Here is a 15,204-nt window from a genome sequence, read left to right as displayed (position 1 = left end):
TCAACAAGGTTATACCGCATCATACTTGAAGATGTACAAGTCTTTCCTTGTAATTAATCTACCATGTTCTTTGATATCACACCAATTCGCATCTTTTAACCCGTCACAATGCGCCTAGCATCAGTGATTCCTTTAATCCCTGCAGAACTGGTAACAGCACTCGACCAATCGTGTGGCATCCGAACGGACACCGATCTTCTCTTCTTTGGTTCCAGCTTGGACATCATCAAGAAATTACCACTCGGGACTGTGACACTCTCGGACCTAGAAAAGTTCACCGAATCAATAGCAGAACAGGCATCGGTTCCTGGACATCGGGGAGACGAGATTCTTGCTGCCACAGGACGGATTTCTGAGAAGCATCCTCGAGTCAGCTGTGGTGTAAAGGAACTAGATGAACTTGTTGGTGGCTTTGGTGACTCTCGGGTCTTTGAAATATCTGGAGCTAAAGGATCAGGTAAAACGGTCAGATGAGTTGAAATATATTCTCGAGGGTCAATTCACAACGAAGATGATAGGCACTTGCGCTGCAAATAGTGATCCAGCGACTACTTTCTGATGCAGATTCTTATGCGTTATGGATCGATTCGTCCGGTGACTTCTCTGCAGAGAAGACTACTCAGCTAATGCGATATTTTGATGTAGCGTTAAATCTATCGTCGATCTCATCACATTCTAACAAAAGACTGATAGGTATCTGATAAAGTGCTAGAGAGGTTGCAGGTATCCGTGGGTTTCAACATAGAGGGAGTGAACGATGTCCTCGAAGCGCTGCGTATTTCACTTTCGGTATGCCTCCACCCATTTTTGCGCTCATTCGTTCTCGAATTATGCTATGCATCGCAGAACTCTAAGAGCGTTGAACCGACAGTCCAGTGGATAGTCCTCGACTCCATAACCCCACTTCTACTGCCATCCCTGAGTGCGGTATCTTCCCAAGGACATGCCATGATGATAACGTTTATGCGCCGATTACGCGAGCTTTCTCGGACTTTTGGGATAAGTATCATGGTAAGATTGTTCCACGAATTCGCACCTGTTTCTTATTTCATCTAGGTGATCAACGGAACATCAGCAGCTGTACCATTCAATCAGAGTTCCGCCTTCGCATCAACAATCAGAAAACCTGCTTTGGGTCCTTCGTTTACATTTATGACAGATTGTACCATCTGGTTATCCAAGACGAAAGATATACCTGATCCTGAGGGCCCGTTCTCGGTGCACGTGGCAGAAGTATTCCGTTCGAGGGCAACGGTGAGTCCCTGAGTAGCTTTCCCTTCATGCGATATTCAATTTGAATTAGAGATCAAAAACTTGGTGCACCTTCCAAATTCGCCATGGTATTTTATCCTCGACATCGGATTTGTAGCTATCCCCTCCTTCTTGGCAGTGGCTCGCCGACAACAGAATTATAAAAGCAGATCACGTATTCTTGTGAAACAGCTATAGCTATTAATATTAGCACACATTGTTCCGCACGAAGTCCGAAGTGATTCCAAACTACAAGCACATAACGTATCCTTCCTATACACCCTCCTCCATTGTTTCTATCGAAGCACGAAGTTTAATGGCCCAAAACCTTGAGAAGCGAGACGACCGATATATATCCCGCTTTTGACTCTGAGCAGCATTTTTCACATTGGTCACGAATATGTCATTCTGAGCTCCGTCTTTAAAATCATAAAGGTCGTTGTAAAAAGGAGGACCCATGTAGTCCTCAAACATCTAAGACCAGATCCACATTCAGTATCGCGTGAAAATTTTCCAGATGCTCACGTTGTTGCCTTCATTTTGCAGCCAGTACAATGGTTGCTTCGCTCCGTGCGTACAGTTGCTGGGGGTAGGGTGGATGATTCCGTGCTCAGGATCTGCTCCGCAACGTCTTGCAACTTGAGGCTTCATGAGAGCTGGTGCATCGTGCTTAGAACCCGTTACTGTGCACTGGAAGGCATTCATATACACTGGAAGGCACCGAGTCAGGATGACAAGACGACAAAGGAAACTGCCTTACTTTGTTCAGAACCGCTATCAGGAGAGTGAATCCAGAACCATGCACACGTGCATTTTCCGCCAGGACAGACTGGCATGTCAGCAGGAACCTATTATCATTGTTGTTGAACTGGGTTCAGAGAATCTTTGGTCATCGTAGGAATATATACCTGGAACGCCGTGAATCTGTGCCAGACGCAAGTCTGATTGACGCTAAAGACCGTAAAGTCTTCTGGTTTAATCTCGCTGACGTCCGATTCATAGACAATGGCAAGTGCACAACCTTTAACGTCATCAATACCTGTGGTGTGGAACTGGACAGAAGTGGATCTGGGGCAAGGCCAGTCCCCCTGACGAACATCTCCACTGTACCATTAAACTCAGTATACATTTTGATGGGAGATATAATCAGTTAACTAACCCTTCGGACGAATTCCACCACGTTGTCGCGCCCTTGTTGCACCCAAGTTCTGCAATGGCGGCTTTCCCAGCGGGCAGTTCAAAGACATCATTTGGGTGCGGAGGATATGAAAGGTGGTTGTGAAACCACCACTCGTTAAACGTCATACGCGCCAGGGGTACAACAGGACGATTGTCGTAAGAATACGCTGGGTCCTTGTCTGTGACGTTGAAGCCCCACATGCTCGGGTGCCAAAAGGCAATGTGAGCATAGACACAGGGGACAACAACAGCGACAACAATGAAGAAGAGACGAGTAACTGAGTAAATCATGATGGGTGAGCTGCTCGTGTTGGTTCCTCCACGGAGGCACCGGGCATTATATAGTGCTCCATCCCACAACCTACTGAAGGGAACCAAAAAAAATATTCAACTTTACAGATATGCAACACACCATTGCACCGATGGCGAGCGCAGTCACTCACGAAGATTGCACCCAGAAGGGCGTCCGCCCTGAGTTGCATACTTCCGGTGCGCACTGGTCGATTCTGTCCGAAGACAGAACAGCGGAAGATAATCAACAACATCACTGAAAGATCTGCACCGTGATGGGCAAGCCATACACACGCTTCTGACACAAGATTCTCACAGACAAGTTGTTAGGTATCAGTACCTTGCCTCCGAAGCCAAACAGGAGTTGCCTAACTCCATTACTTTGGCCGGCAGACCGTTAGGTCATAGAAGCTTCCAGGATTACGTTTCAGATCTTGGGCCCATTTGACATAAAGGCTCGGGGTACTACAGTGTACGAAGCACTTTTCCAGCCTCTCGGATTGGCCCGAACTTGAAAATGTATCTAGTCCTCGAGATTTGACCGCTTTGTACCGTAGAGTAGCACAAATGCAATCTTTTTACTTGTAGATTAAGGCTATCTCATTAGAATTTTGAAAATCAAGGTGTTGAAAAATTTTCCAACGAAATTTGAAACATGTTGCAAGAAATGGTATTTCTGGGTAACTGAGCAGGTATACGATAGTAAGTATGAATCAGATGATCTACAGAAGCCATCTGCTCGCAATTTGAGCATCCAGCGTGGTCAAAATATCTGTCGCAAACCCAACACGACGGTGGGAGCAGTACTTCTTAACCGCGAAGGCTGCTTGTTGTGTGTCGAGTCCTTTACTGTTCAAACTTCAGCGTTGCACGATTATTCGACAGTAAACATACCAGTAAGCATCCATATAATGCCAAGCTTTGCGGAAAAAACGGTGAATGATCAAAACATCGCACATGTCAAGACATTGTGGAACCAGTGTTTTCGCGGTTGAGAATTTGCCATCAGCGACAATCTCATTGCTTCTTTGCTCGAGCAGCTTTCTTTGCCACAGGAGGCATATGAATGGTCCAGGGGAGATGAACAGGGTCTAGGGAGCATGGGGTAATTTTTTTTCCAACGGGAAAATTTGAAACAAAATGGGAAATTTCGAAAAATTGCTTATTTTTGCTTGTTTCCTTACAGAATTTTCATTGGACATCGAAATTTGTACTATAGAGGTCCCTACGGAGATGGTATCCTAGTGCTTCGTACACTGTAGGACGCCCTTTCGACGGCCTTAAGTTGACCGTAGTGTGCCCCATCACCGTAACAGTCTCTTAAAATACCTTATGAAGTATCGAGTCGCCACAGCTCGGAGTATGGCCACACTCGTGATCATTCGGATACAACTGCTTGTGGTTTGCCTGTGGCGCACGCTCCTTCAGAAGACGCCTCGAAGGATGATGACACTTGGTCGGTCGATCTTGACTTGACCGGGCCCATTTCGCATCAAACGCCATCAGAATCATCCGGAAAGTCGTTCCCGTGATGGGAACGAAGCTGATGGATGATTTGCAAACATCAAGAGGTTCACGGACCCATCTCGTAGACACATCTAAACGAAACCATGGAACTATGAGCACGAAAGTCACCATAATACATTGAAAGGGGTGCATCATTAATCCAAAGTTTGATGATAGTTCGTATTAGAATAAGATGAAGAAGTAAGCAAAGTGGACTTCACATATCCCCAAACCTGTGAAAATGATGAGACCAGTTTGATGACTATAATCAAGATCACTCGCCTATCTGGCATCAACACAGGCGCAAGCAAGCTCCACATGTACAGTAACATGCACACCCAACTGCTTACTATGCGCATCCACATCGCGGTCTCCGAACGGCCGATGCGGACAACCTCCTCGGAGTCAGCAGAACCTTGTTCTGTGGATACCACATTCCTACGCGAAAAAGATGAGCGGAAGGATCTGTGTACAATGGAAAGACGACTTACCAATCAGTAAGGAGCATTGCAACATACATTGCACCAATAGCGAAGATAACATGGAACCAAGAATACTGTGCATGTAAGGTAATTGTTATGGAAGATGTCACAATATACTCACATTGTATCTCGTGCCGGAACGTTCATCGTCTTTGGCATCTCCACTGTCATCATCTTCATCTTCGTCATCCTCTTCATCCAGAGCGGATGCAGGGATTGCTCTGGCAAATTGTCACTACCCAAATATAGATCTATAGCACTATAACTTACCCAGCCTCGACAGCAGCGAGGAGAGCCTGATATCTTGGTGATTCAGTCCTTCCCGGCTGAGTGCTAACTACGTCCATTTCCGAAGGCTCACTAACGTCGACTGGAAGTTGAATTGGGCCACCTTTCTTTCCCCTGCCCACCAATGCACGGCTCTGTGTCGCGGCGCGACTGGTAGAATAGGCGATAGCCAAGAAAGTAAAAACTGCACCAAGAACAACCGTGGTCGTGTCAGTCCGGCTGAGCGGATTGCAAGATTTGTGTGCGTGATTGCTGACGGCGGAGACAACAAGATAGGTGCAGTATGCAGCAACCATTCCGGATTGAGCGAGGCCCGATCGAGGATTTGACTCTTGAATGGTAGGATGTATGGACATAATAGTGACAATGATGCAAAGGGCTAGGTTTAAGGAGATGAAAAACCGGTTAAGGGTGCATCCGGAACTTGCGAAATAGGCGTATAGAATGCCAGTCAGGGTGATACACGCCACATACATCGCAGCAGTAGAGCCTATGAGGATCCATTGCCATAAAGTCGAATCTGAGTTCTCCCAGTTTTCCTGACACATTTCTGTCCATGAGTGGGCGAAGTCGACCAGGAGAACCAAACCGAGGAGGATGAATATAGTGGCACCTATAAGAGAAACGTAGTTGCCCCAGAACATGAAAAATTCATTCGGTATGAAGAATGAAACAACGACGAGCAAAATCCACAGCAGAACCTTTGGGCCCCACCAACTGGCTTAAATGAGCACATATTCTACATATTCAAACACGGGAAGGGTGCTTACCCATTCTGTATTGCTGCGCGTTTATCCCTAGACTCTTTGACACCAATGAGAGACAAGCTCAGGATCGCATGAAATAGAGATAAAGCGAAACAAATGCGATGGACCTGCCAAGTTCACGTGGGTCAACATCCAATCAACGGCTAGTTGTATTAAACGTACTGCCAAAACGCCATAACACTTGCCGTCATCGCCATCGCACTCCATCTTTATGTAGTCATAACTCCAATGCTCGATCTTGCGAATTGCAAATGGAGTCTTCATGAGCCATGCTAGCAGGGAATTCAAAATGAAGATTATCTAGGCAACATGGTTAATGCTCTTTCAAACTCCTACTTATTTCACGCACTGCAAAACCGACTCTCGTCGCTATCGAGGAATTGCAGTTACAAGACTTGCAAAACATGGATGCTAAGAGGTATCAGGTGCAGTTCTACATGTGGAGAAATTCCAGAATGACATACCAGCAGTTGAAGTAAAGCAAAATGCAAGACCTCCGAGGCATGATGCTGCGATAGTCCCAAGCGGACCAGCGAGGGGGATAGAAAACAAGAGACCCATGACGTATCGATGGAGTTATATGTTGCTTGTAAGTCCATCGTGCAGCAAACCGCAGGTGCCCTGCAACGCACGCACCCTATTTTGGTATTTTATTCCCACCTGTCCCCACGGAAGGATGTAAGTAGGACCATTTTGACACAGTGTAAAATCGTTTGACCGACAGCATGAAGAAACAATATTTGGCCTCGATCTCATTGCCGCGCCTTTGCTGCCTTATATTCTGTAAAATATTCCAGCCTTGAGTAGAACTCGGTGACTTTGAATCCTGATTCGACGGTCACCAACGTTTCAACTTGCGATTTTCCCAGTATTCATTATACGACTTGGTCGCCTCAGGCTGTATCGTGCGGAAATTCCTCATCAAGAACGTTGCCCCCATCATTGATTCAAACCTAAAATCATCATTGCAGCGACCGTCATGGTATGGACCACATCATGCCACTCTTTCAATTTTCAATTGATGTAACAGTGAAACGTTCTGGAATCTGCATGCTCAACCAACGTGTCTGATAGCAATGTGCAAGTATTGGATGGCTTCAAAATAATGGCCAGAGTGATGACTCGTGGTACCCCGAGTAGTACCTTTCTGAAATACTTCGCTCCGTACGTGCATCGTAACCTAGCTAAGATGCTGGTTGGGATTCGCAACATATGATTTTATTCTACACAATTAGGGGCAGTGCGATAACGAAATGACACCTCGTGCGCCACATTCAGCGCTCACATTACACTTCACGTTCCGAGTGCATTCTTAAACCTGTCACATATACATTGATTCCCATCTAAAATATCCCCTTCCTTGCTTGTCCATTGAATGGATTCAAAGTACTCTACTGACGCTGTCGCAGCCGCTAGGAGTCTCCAAGTCTTTACGGTAATTCTTCCTCTGGGCAATTCAAACAATTTGATGAAAGTCAATTATTTCTAGTACATTTACAGTATGTGCTACCTCGGTTGACTCGATCGCATTCTGCTAACGCAGATTACTATCTAGCGTCGATGGCTACATTCTGGGTAAGATCATTATTACTCTTCTTGCTCTAATATCCGTCCTGACCATCCGATTCCTACCTAGACATATGACTATGCCTGCACAATCCGTGAAGAGGTGACACAAACAACTTGAAACTGAAGTTCGTATGCTTACCATATACGATTTCAACTCGAAGGTGGTATTTTTGTTTTGTTCTCCCTGGAGGAGGGTCAAACTTCTGTACATTGTGACACGCTATGTTCCTTTCCTTCTTTTTGCTGCGCACTTGTACCGTATGTCCCGAGCCTAGATGGATCTAAGATACCCTATTGACAGACTTTTGCCAGTAAACTTCATCCTAGACGAGACTTCTGATGTATGTGGACTGGCGATGGACAAGAGCTCTACTTATTTGAAGTTCAACTTAGAGATGCCAATTTGTCAACAACATCAGCTCATGTGCGTCGAATTGTATGTCGGGATATTCAATTACTGACCTCTATCCTTTCCTACAGGTCTTAGCCTGATATCGATCGTCTGCTCAGAATGTAATTTCTCTATTATCTTTATCGCGAGTTCAAGTTTTTGATTTCTTTAGGTTTCTTCATATTCAGGACGTACGTGCTATGGAATAACAATAAGGTCTTCCAGAAAGTATGCCATCGTGCAGCACTCCGCTTAGTCACGCTCCCCACCCGCCACCCCCTTAATAAGCATCCGAAGCACATCGTCAAGCACCACAACGTCAAACGTCACCGCTCATCCCTACACAATCTACTCGCCACATTCAAAGCATTCCCAGAGAACATCGAAACGCTGGACCCAATCCGAAGATCGAACGCCACGATCCCGAACGCCTACGACACTCACATCGCACCAAAGAAAGAATTAGCTATCAAAGAGCATAAGGAACTTAAGGACGAAATTCAGATCTTTACCGACGGTTCAGGACACAGAGGCGGGATAGGCGCAGCGGCAGTGCTCATGCGAGAAGGCAAGGATCCTAGAACGCTTAAGTATCATCTCGGCCCGGACAAAACTCATACTGTATATGAAGCTGAAGTAGTAGGACTAACACTAGCAGCCAAACTCCTAGCAACCGAACCGAACGTAGTCTACCCCGCAACCATCTTCATAGACAACCAAGCAGCCATCAAATCCGGTGAGAGCCATAGTACGAATCCGGGCGGATAGTTAATAGAAAATTTCCGTAGCATGACCAGATTCATAGCCAAACGCAGAGCAGAACAAGAACGCGACTTCAAACTGACGGTACGATGGATCCCCGGCCACAAGGGAGTAATTGGAAACGAGCTAGCTGACAAGGCTGCGAAAGAGGCGGCTGAAGGAGCCCACCAGAACAGCACAAGACGACACCTACCCACCTACCTCAAGGACAAACCCCTCCCTGATAGTGTATCAGCGCTAAAGCAATGGCACAACGACGCGTTGAGTAAACGCTGGACCGAATCCTGGAAGAAATCACCCCGTTATGCAAGAGCGAAGATCATTGATCCCACCATGCCATCCAACAAATTCATTAAGCTCATCGCTCCCCTCTCCAAGCAGAAAGCCAGCATTTACATCTAACTCCGCACCCGTCATCTTCCCCTCAACCTTCACCTGCATCGCATATCAAAAAGTGACTCACCACACTGCCCAGCTTGTCCCAACGTAGACGAAACAGTTCATCATTATCTCTTCGACTGCCCCCAATATGCGCAAGAACGTCACCAATTTGCCAACACTCTCAGACGCCAAGCCACATCCATCTCTCACATCCTCACCTCCGACGCAGCCACCAAACCGCTAATGCAATACATCAACAAAACAGGCAGATTCAAACATACGCTCGGTGAGATCTCGAAAGATAAGAACCTTCTCCAATTCACATAATCCTACAGTAACAACGCACACCATAATAATAATCTAATCCATCCATCTCCGAGCCTGGAAGGAAGACGTCTCGCCGGCCGAGACCACAATGTAGGAAACGAAGGGCCCGCCAACGCAGCTTTTCCACCACATCATTCCTCCCGTACGAACCCAGAGCAAGCCCCCTGCGAATAGGGCTATGTCCGACATAGGGTCTTCGACCCCAAAGGACAATAACATTGATTTAAAAAAAAAAAAACAATAAGGTCGTTCTGGTGGCCATGCTATCGACTTTTGTAGTGGGTTATGTCCAATAGATGTCATAGCTTGCTCATATGAATACAGTATCAGACTCTGATTGCGGGATCTATCGCTGCCCTCTTTTCTGCCACCGCGACTGCGCGATGTATGAATTTGCCTGTCTGGAAATTTTTGACTGAATTTTCATTTTGCAGTCGAGACCAGCTCGATTTCGGGCATCACAGGTTGCTATCAGTCCTCGGGAAGCATGAGGCTTTTTGTGCCTTATCTTCTTTTGTTTGCATTAGAACTGAGTACGTCATTGAAAATTGATGCGTAGAAATGCTTTTTGATTGATGCTGATGCAGTGCTTATCTCCCTCACGCTCACATGCGCGATACAAAAGTGGCGTACAACTGACAACAGTTTGTATGATGTTATATTGAAACACAATACATTATATTACGCATGTGGTTTGGGTAAGTACGAGAGTGGAATATTATGAACATCCATACTCATTGTTTCCGCAGTCTTCTCGATGGCGAATGTTCTGACATCGCTGCTCCTTGACGTACGTCACCTATCTATTGAAAGATTTCATTTCATTGAACATTCGATGCAGTACGCGTATAGCGGCATGTTCCAAGAGTGCGTCTCTGCCAATTTTTGCTGGAAAGCCACACTTACAAACCCAATCATGTGTCTAGTTTCCAAATCATCGTTCACGCCATACTCGCCACTCGGATGCACCTCTATTTGTGGCATGTCAACCGCAAGAGCAATCCTAGTATATTCACTTCAATTACTCTCTCTGACCTGACACCTACGACCTATACTGAGTCCTCCTGACTAGATCAGCTTTCATTCCTTGAGAGTGGGTTGGAAAGAAGGAACGATCGCAATTGACTAGTCCAGCAATTTTGGACGACGAGATTGAATGATCACATGTCATTAGTAGCATTGAAGTCTCGTTCATCAGGATCGACAACAGACCGTGCTATAAATTATTTCTAGATTGTAAATTTACTATGTATCATGTGGAATCAATGTGGAATGCTCCTTAACTCGGCTTTGAAAGCAATTGATTTTCGGCTAGATGCAAAATCTCATGAGTGCCTTCTCTTCACAAAACAAGCTACCAAAGGACGAGAACTATGATTTTCATTGACGGATTAGATTTTCGACACCACCCTAGCTAGTAATCGCAGCGCTTTAGACTATAGTTGAAAGATTGAAATAGAACGGACTTGGTAAGTCCCCCAGTCTCTGATACTCGACTGGGTAGCGAACGGTGTACGCTAGCGGAGTTTCCCAATATGGTAACGCCGTAGAGGAAACAAAGATCCAAGTATACGAGTTGTTGGCGAGTTGGATTCCATCAATAGCATGCACACAGAACATCCACGGACAAAATTGGTACGCAGAATCGCAGACAGAGGAGGAAGACCTAACAAGTGTTCAATTCGGGGCACCTTCCCCTGGCAATAATGTACAAAGTCCAGTCTTATGTATCCTGAAGAACAAACATTTTTCTTCTCATAATCACTCTCAAGCAGACTCGACGTGTCGCTTTGTGGAAGCCGTGGAGATATCGATACTGAGAAGACTCTGAAAAATACACGACATCAAGGAGAACTACCTCGTGGAAAATTGTGCCGCACCTTTCCTCCTCTCAGCTCGGCAGGAGATGGCATGAGTCCGAGTCTCAAGAGCTCAGATGCTTTGCTGACTACCGGGTCATTTTGCATGCTGTCCTCGCAAGCCTTGTAGCATGAAACCTGCAGTTCTGAGGGAATGTCTTACCTAGATACAGCAACAACTTCACCGCAATGGACATAGTATGCAATGAACTTGAAGATAAGTAAGCAAACGTGGAGTCAGGCCGCACACGTTACTTTACCTTCATTTCATCAGGGTTGCCGTGTATAATAACATCATCATAATCGGCTCCGAGACCACAGTAACGAAGTTGCTGTCCCTCTAGCGGAATGATGTCAGTGATGTCCCTGATTCAATTCCCAGAACGTACGGGCGCTCCAAAAGACTGGCACTTTCGCAAATGGCTGTGGGTCACCCGCAATCGTCTTACCAACAGCACGACCGTGGTTGCCTGCAACCTGTGTGGAAAGCAAAAGTAAGCGATGTAGTTCGGCAGTCCTGCGAGGATGGGTATTTGCTGACGTTCCAGTGTTCTATCCTACGACTCTCTCCCGTCTTTTGCTGTGGGTACCAAGCAATATCTCCTGTATCAAAAATCGGCACGCAAAAAATTACAACAAACAACCAAGCCCACCGACTGCATAGATATTATCTTGCCCTTGAACTTTCAAGTATTGATCAACTCTGATTCCGCCATCCTTCTCGAGCTGGAAGCCGCTTTGCTTCAAGAATTCTGTTGCTGGAACCACGCCAACTCCCATGATGACAAAATCAACGGGAAGAGTCTGTCCGTTGACGACAACACCAGCAGCCAGCGAAGGGTCGCTCTCCGATGGTATGATCTTCTCGACATTTGTCCCCAGATGAAACTTGACGCCTTGAGACTCATGATACTATGATTAAAAAAACTGGAGGTTGAGGACAATAAAAATCAAAAATCGACGTCATAACCTTCTGAAGGCTTTGGCCCACTTCTTCGCCCAGTACATTCTGGAATGGGTGCTCCTCCATGCCGATGACATCGATGGACGCAAGTCCACGTTGGGCGACGGCAACAACGAGCTCCATGCCGATGAAGGAACTTCCAATAACAACCATTCGCTTTCCCTCTTGAGCCACTAGAACATTTCAGATCATTAAGAAAGCCTCTAAGCGTCGATGGACCGATGTTACCTGCATCAATGCGTCTCGAGTCCTCGATGCTACGGAACGTGTATACATTCTCGAGGTCTGATCCAGAAATAGGTAATCGACGAGGAGTACCTCCCATAGCGAGAATCAGAGTTTCGTATGAAATGGATTCCTTTCCTCCATCAAAGACAACAAGTTTAGAAGATGTGTCCACGGAGGTTACAGTCTAATAGCAGCTCAGAATATGAATTCTCCAGCAAGATAAATACCCACGACGCCTGTGCGGAGGGTGGTACCATACTTAATCTTGAGATCAGCGGCTGTCCTCCATTCAAGTTTTGACGAATCTGTAATCAAAGCTTTGCTCAACTTAGTTCTGTGGACATGTGTCAACAATGATCATTCATTTCCCAAACATCATACCGGTCAATCGGGGGGTGCTTCTCTTGAGAAAGAACTGTGATATTTCCAGAATAACCATGCTGTGAGGTGGTGAAAACTAATATCAGGGGCATCAAGCAACTGAGTGTACCTCTCTCAGACTCTCGATAGAGTGGAACGTAGCGGATCCTCCACCAATAATGACAACGTTTTTCCCTGATCCAGCAACGCCAGTCGACAAAAGCTTGGGCGAACGACTCATGTTGCTCTTGAGGGTTAGCGAGGGATCAGCGGTCACACTGATCTTGCCGTCTACGACTCCCGCCTTGAAAGAGTGAATTGCAGCAGGAGCTGGTGCATCCTCTACAGAGTAATTCAGACTCATTACAGCGAGACCCCACTCGAAGAAAGCACAGACCGATGTCACCAGTACAAACACTGAAGCAAGCTATTAGGCTATGAGCCTCGGGAATGCTGCGCATAAATTCGCGTAAACCTACCTCCATGCCAAGGACTTTCATGAACTTAGTGGTGTAAAAGTTACAGAAGTGAAAAGGCGTACCAGACGACCCTACCATCCGCAGTTAGCACGCCCTTGGCTAGGGGCGCGCCATAATGAGTACAAAAGGCACTAGTCGCATGGATGGTATCGTTCAGACGATACAACACTACCTTTCCCTCTCCCTCAAAGTCCACTTGTTTCCTGAGGAGTTGAAATCATGATGATCGTTCAGGCTTCCAACAGAGTCCCTAACATACATTTGACCATCCTGTAGCTCAGATTCATTGCAAACTGCGATCGTCTTCAAGGACATGATCAAAGGTCGGAGTCTTGTCTGAAGTCGGGTCGATATGAAAAATTTGAGATGTCTACGAATGAGCATATAAAGTGCAGCTGGTTACAATATTCTATGACCTGCACCCACTTGAATGTCCGAAAAAGGATATTACTTCCAAAAGCAGTTACACCGGAATTACAGGTATCACTAACTACAAGTAAGTGACTAATAGTAGTCAGACTCTGAGTCACTAGAAGTTTCTTCGTCGACCACGTTTTGCAGCTTTGCTCAGTATGATTGACCTGTACGTGTGTCTTATGTAATCAAATCGCCAAGTGCTGAAAATACGAAGGAGCTGCGGAAAGTGAGAGCGAACATGACTGAATCACTGGATCGAGCAACACTACAGGATTCAGAAGGATTCCAGACACCCAGTGCCCGTGTTTATATTTCCTACGACCCTGCGAATCCTCCATCCCATCCAGGGGCAAATTGGACTCGTTTCGTGTGTATCAGTGACACCCATTCTCATACTTTCAGTGTTCCGTCTGGGGATGTCCTACTTCACTCTGGCGATCTCAGTCGGCTAGGCCGGGAAGACGAGATTCGTGTCACGATAAAGTGGTTGCGTAGTCTGGATCATGGCATCAAAATGTGTGTCGCACACGTCCTTTTCGCATAGGCCAGCAGTCTAACTACACACAGTATTATAGCAGGAAACCATGACCTACCTCTTCACGAGGAGTGGTACGAGGACAGTTACTACGCTTTCCACGACAAGAAGGAGGTGTGGCTATCTTGCTCAGCTAGCAGAAATCGTTTATTTACGCGCGTATATAGTCATCAACTACGATCAGAAATCTCGTTGACAGCGATACAAACCGTGATCGAGGCCTAATCTATTTGCAGGACGAACAATACACTTTCAGCACCAAGGAAGGTGGAAGGGAATGGTCTGTGTATGGCTCTCCGGCAAGTCGCCATGTTTCGCAACCCACCTAACGCTTTCCGATTTACCTTCTCACAATGAAGTGGCAACCCTATTTCGGCGGCTGGGCTTTCAATTACTTGCCTGAGGAAGCCTTTGGTACGGTTTTATCTTCTGCTTCTCCCCTCGAAGGCACTCATTCTGGATAAGATCGCGTTTCCGCAATACCTGAGGTCGACATTCTGTAATTGACAATATCATGCAGTTGAAAATTGTGTTAAACTTAATTTTTAGTCTCACTCACGGACCTCCGCATAACATTCTAGATAAAACCTTCACCAATGTCAATGCTGGGTGCCCTGCACTACTCGCGCACCTTTCCGAGATGCGGGGGCCTCCGCTTCTCCATGCCTTCGGTCATATTCATGAAGTAAGATTTTGAAGTCGATTTACACAGAAAAGTCTCATGCGGGCTCGTACAGGCACGTGGCGCCGTGCAGCATTCTTGGATGCAAGTGGAGAGAAAACAAGGTTCTTCGAATGCAGAATGCACAGCCCCTCTTGGAATGAGAGAGACGATAATGGTTAATGCAGCTAACCAGCCTCTCGGGCGTCAGGCGATTAAACCTGGACCGGGTGGCCAAAGGATCCCATGTGGTGGTCCAGGCTTTCAACCTGTTATTGTTGACCTATTGGACTCGGCTACGCGGCTAGAAGTGTAAACGACTACAACATTCTCCCTGTAATATGATGATACAAATGTAAGAGCGTTCTATCACTTACAGATGGCCTATGCGACACACAGCCTTCACGACGAGGGGTTTTGATGGCATTAATGATACTGGCACAAGCCGTGACAAAGGAAAAAAGGACGAACATTGCAAAGTGGGATCATATTGGTGGTGACCAGTAA

The 15,204-nt window shown here is 46.2% G+C and overlaps 7 protein-coding genes across 7 annotated transcripts; 4 read left to right on the top strand and 3 right to left on the bottom strand.

The window, feature by feature from the left end:
* EDB93DRAFT_739199 (P-loop containing nucleoside triphosphate hydrolase protein) lies at positions 1–1,447 on the top strand. The gene is made up of 6 exons (XM_041457285.1): positions 1–465; positions 519–641; positions 694–789; positions 847–1,011; positions 1,057–1,254; positions 1,304–1,447. Exons 1-6 carry the CDS (start codon positions 109–111, stop codon positions 1,367–1,369), a joined length of 1,005 nt encoding a protein of 334 aa, XP_041311711.1. The 5' UTR covers positions 1–108; the 3' UTR covers positions 1,370–1,447.
* Positions 1,448–1,486: 39 nt separating this feature from the next.
* EDB93DRAFT_739181 (uncharacterized protein) lies at positions 1,487–3,167 on the bottom strand. The gene is made up of 5 exons (XM_041457284.1): positions 2,411–3,167; positions 2,160–2,355; positions 2,012–2,099; positions 1,777–1,961; positions 1,487–1,725 (listed from the first exon to the last, which is right to left on the bottom strand). Exons 1-5 carry the CDS (start codon positions 2,719–2,721, stop codon positions 1,525–1,527), a joined length of 981 nt encoding a protein of 326 aa, XP_041311710.1. The 5' UTR covers positions 2,722–3,167; the 3' UTR covers positions 1,487–1,524.
* A 1,215-nt stretch (positions 3,168–4,382) lies between these two features.
* Positions 4,383–6,325, bottom strand: EDB93DRAFT_1238316 (serine incorporator/TMS membrane protein; the record flags this gene model as incomplete). Its single annotated transcript, XM_041451530.1, has 9 exons — positions 4,383–4,460; positions 4,506–4,665; positions 4,719–4,783; positions 4,831–4,930; positions 4,980–5,714; positions 5,768–5,871; positions 5,927–6,064; positions 6,114–6,175; positions 6,229–6,325. 9 exons carry the CDS (start codon positions 6,323–6,325, stop codon positions 4,383–4,385), a joined length of 1,539 nt encoding a protein of 512 aa, XP_041311709.1.
* A 999-nt stretch (positions 6,326–7,324) lies between these two features.
* EDB93DRAFT_1246469 (ribonuclease H-like domain-containing protein) lies at positions 7,325–8,888 on the top strand (the record flags this gene model as incomplete). Its single annotated transcript, XM_041452451.1, has 8 exons — positions 7,325–7,339; positions 7,401–7,433; positions 7,495–7,591; positions 7,646–7,674; positions 7,727–7,757; positions 7,814–7,846; positions 7,897–8,472; positions 8,530–8,888. The coding sequence occupies 8 exons, from the start codon at positions 7,325–7,327 to the stop codon at positions 8,886–8,888; spliced, it is 1,173 nt and encodes a 390-aa protein (XP_041311708.1).
* Positions 8,889–9,368: 480 nt separating this feature from the next.
* EDB93DRAFT_1122434 (uncharacterized protein) lies at positions 9,369–10,483 on the top strand. Its single transcript, XM_041448594.1, has 7 exons — positions 9,369–9,472; positions 9,525–9,579; positions 9,629–9,727; positions 9,782–9,892; positions 9,944–9,984; positions 10,036–10,061; positions 10,121–10,483. Exons 1-7 carry the CDS (start codon positions 9,455–9,457, stop codon positions 10,260–10,262), a joined length of 492 nt encoding a protein of 163 aa, XP_041311707.1. The 5' UTR covers positions 9,369–9,454; the 3' UTR covers positions 10,263–10,483.
* Positions 10,484–10,780: 297 nt separating this feature from the next.
* Positions 10,781–13,478, bottom strand: EDB93DRAFT_1122429 (uncharacterized protein). The gene is made up of 16 exons (XM_041448593.1): positions 13,344–13,478; positions 13,147–13,287; positions 13,085–13,098; positions 13,003–13,032; positions 12,736–12,947; positions 12,627–12,685; positions 12,477–12,579; positions 12,246–12,429; positions 12,024–12,190; positions 11,707–11,965; positions 11,595–11,656; positions 11,443–11,530; positions 11,314–11,393; positions 11,217–11,263; positions 11,075–11,162; positions 10,781–11,021 (listed from the first exon to the last, which is right to left on the bottom strand). Exons 1-16 carry the CDS (start codon positions 13,466–13,468, stop codon positions 10,962–10,964), a joined length of 1,719 nt encoding a protein of 572 aa, XP_041311706.1. The 5' UTR covers positions 13,469–13,478; the 3' UTR covers positions 10,781–10,961.
* A 261-nt stretch (positions 13,479–13,739) lies between these two features.
* EDB93DRAFT_1238314 (Metallo-dependent phosphatase-like protein) lies at positions 13,740–15,013 on the top strand (the record flags this gene model as incomplete). Its single annotated transcript, XM_041451529.1, has 8 exons — positions 13,740–14,017; positions 14,069–14,150; positions 14,204–14,335; positions 14,396–14,450; positions 14,502–14,535; positions 14,586–14,721; positions 14,774–14,951; positions 15,009–15,013. The coding sequence occupies 8 exons, from the start codon at positions 13,740–13,742 to the stop codon at positions 15,011–15,013; spliced, it is 900 nt and encodes a 299-aa protein (XP_041311705.1).
* Between the last annotated feature and the right edge of the window lie 191 nt (positions 15,014–15,204).

This window comes from Suillus bovinus (genome assembly GCF_016758785.1).
Source record: "Suillus bovinus strain UH-Sbo-P2 chromosome Unknown EDB93scaffold_6, whole genome shotgun sequence".
Classification (NCBI taxonomy): Eukaryota; Fungi; Basidiomycota; class Agaricomycetes; order Boletales; family Suillaceae; genus Suillus; species Suillus bovinus.
The sequence above is the reverse complement of the archived record's forward strand: the minus strand, read 5'-3'. Positions and strand labels throughout refer to the sequence as shown.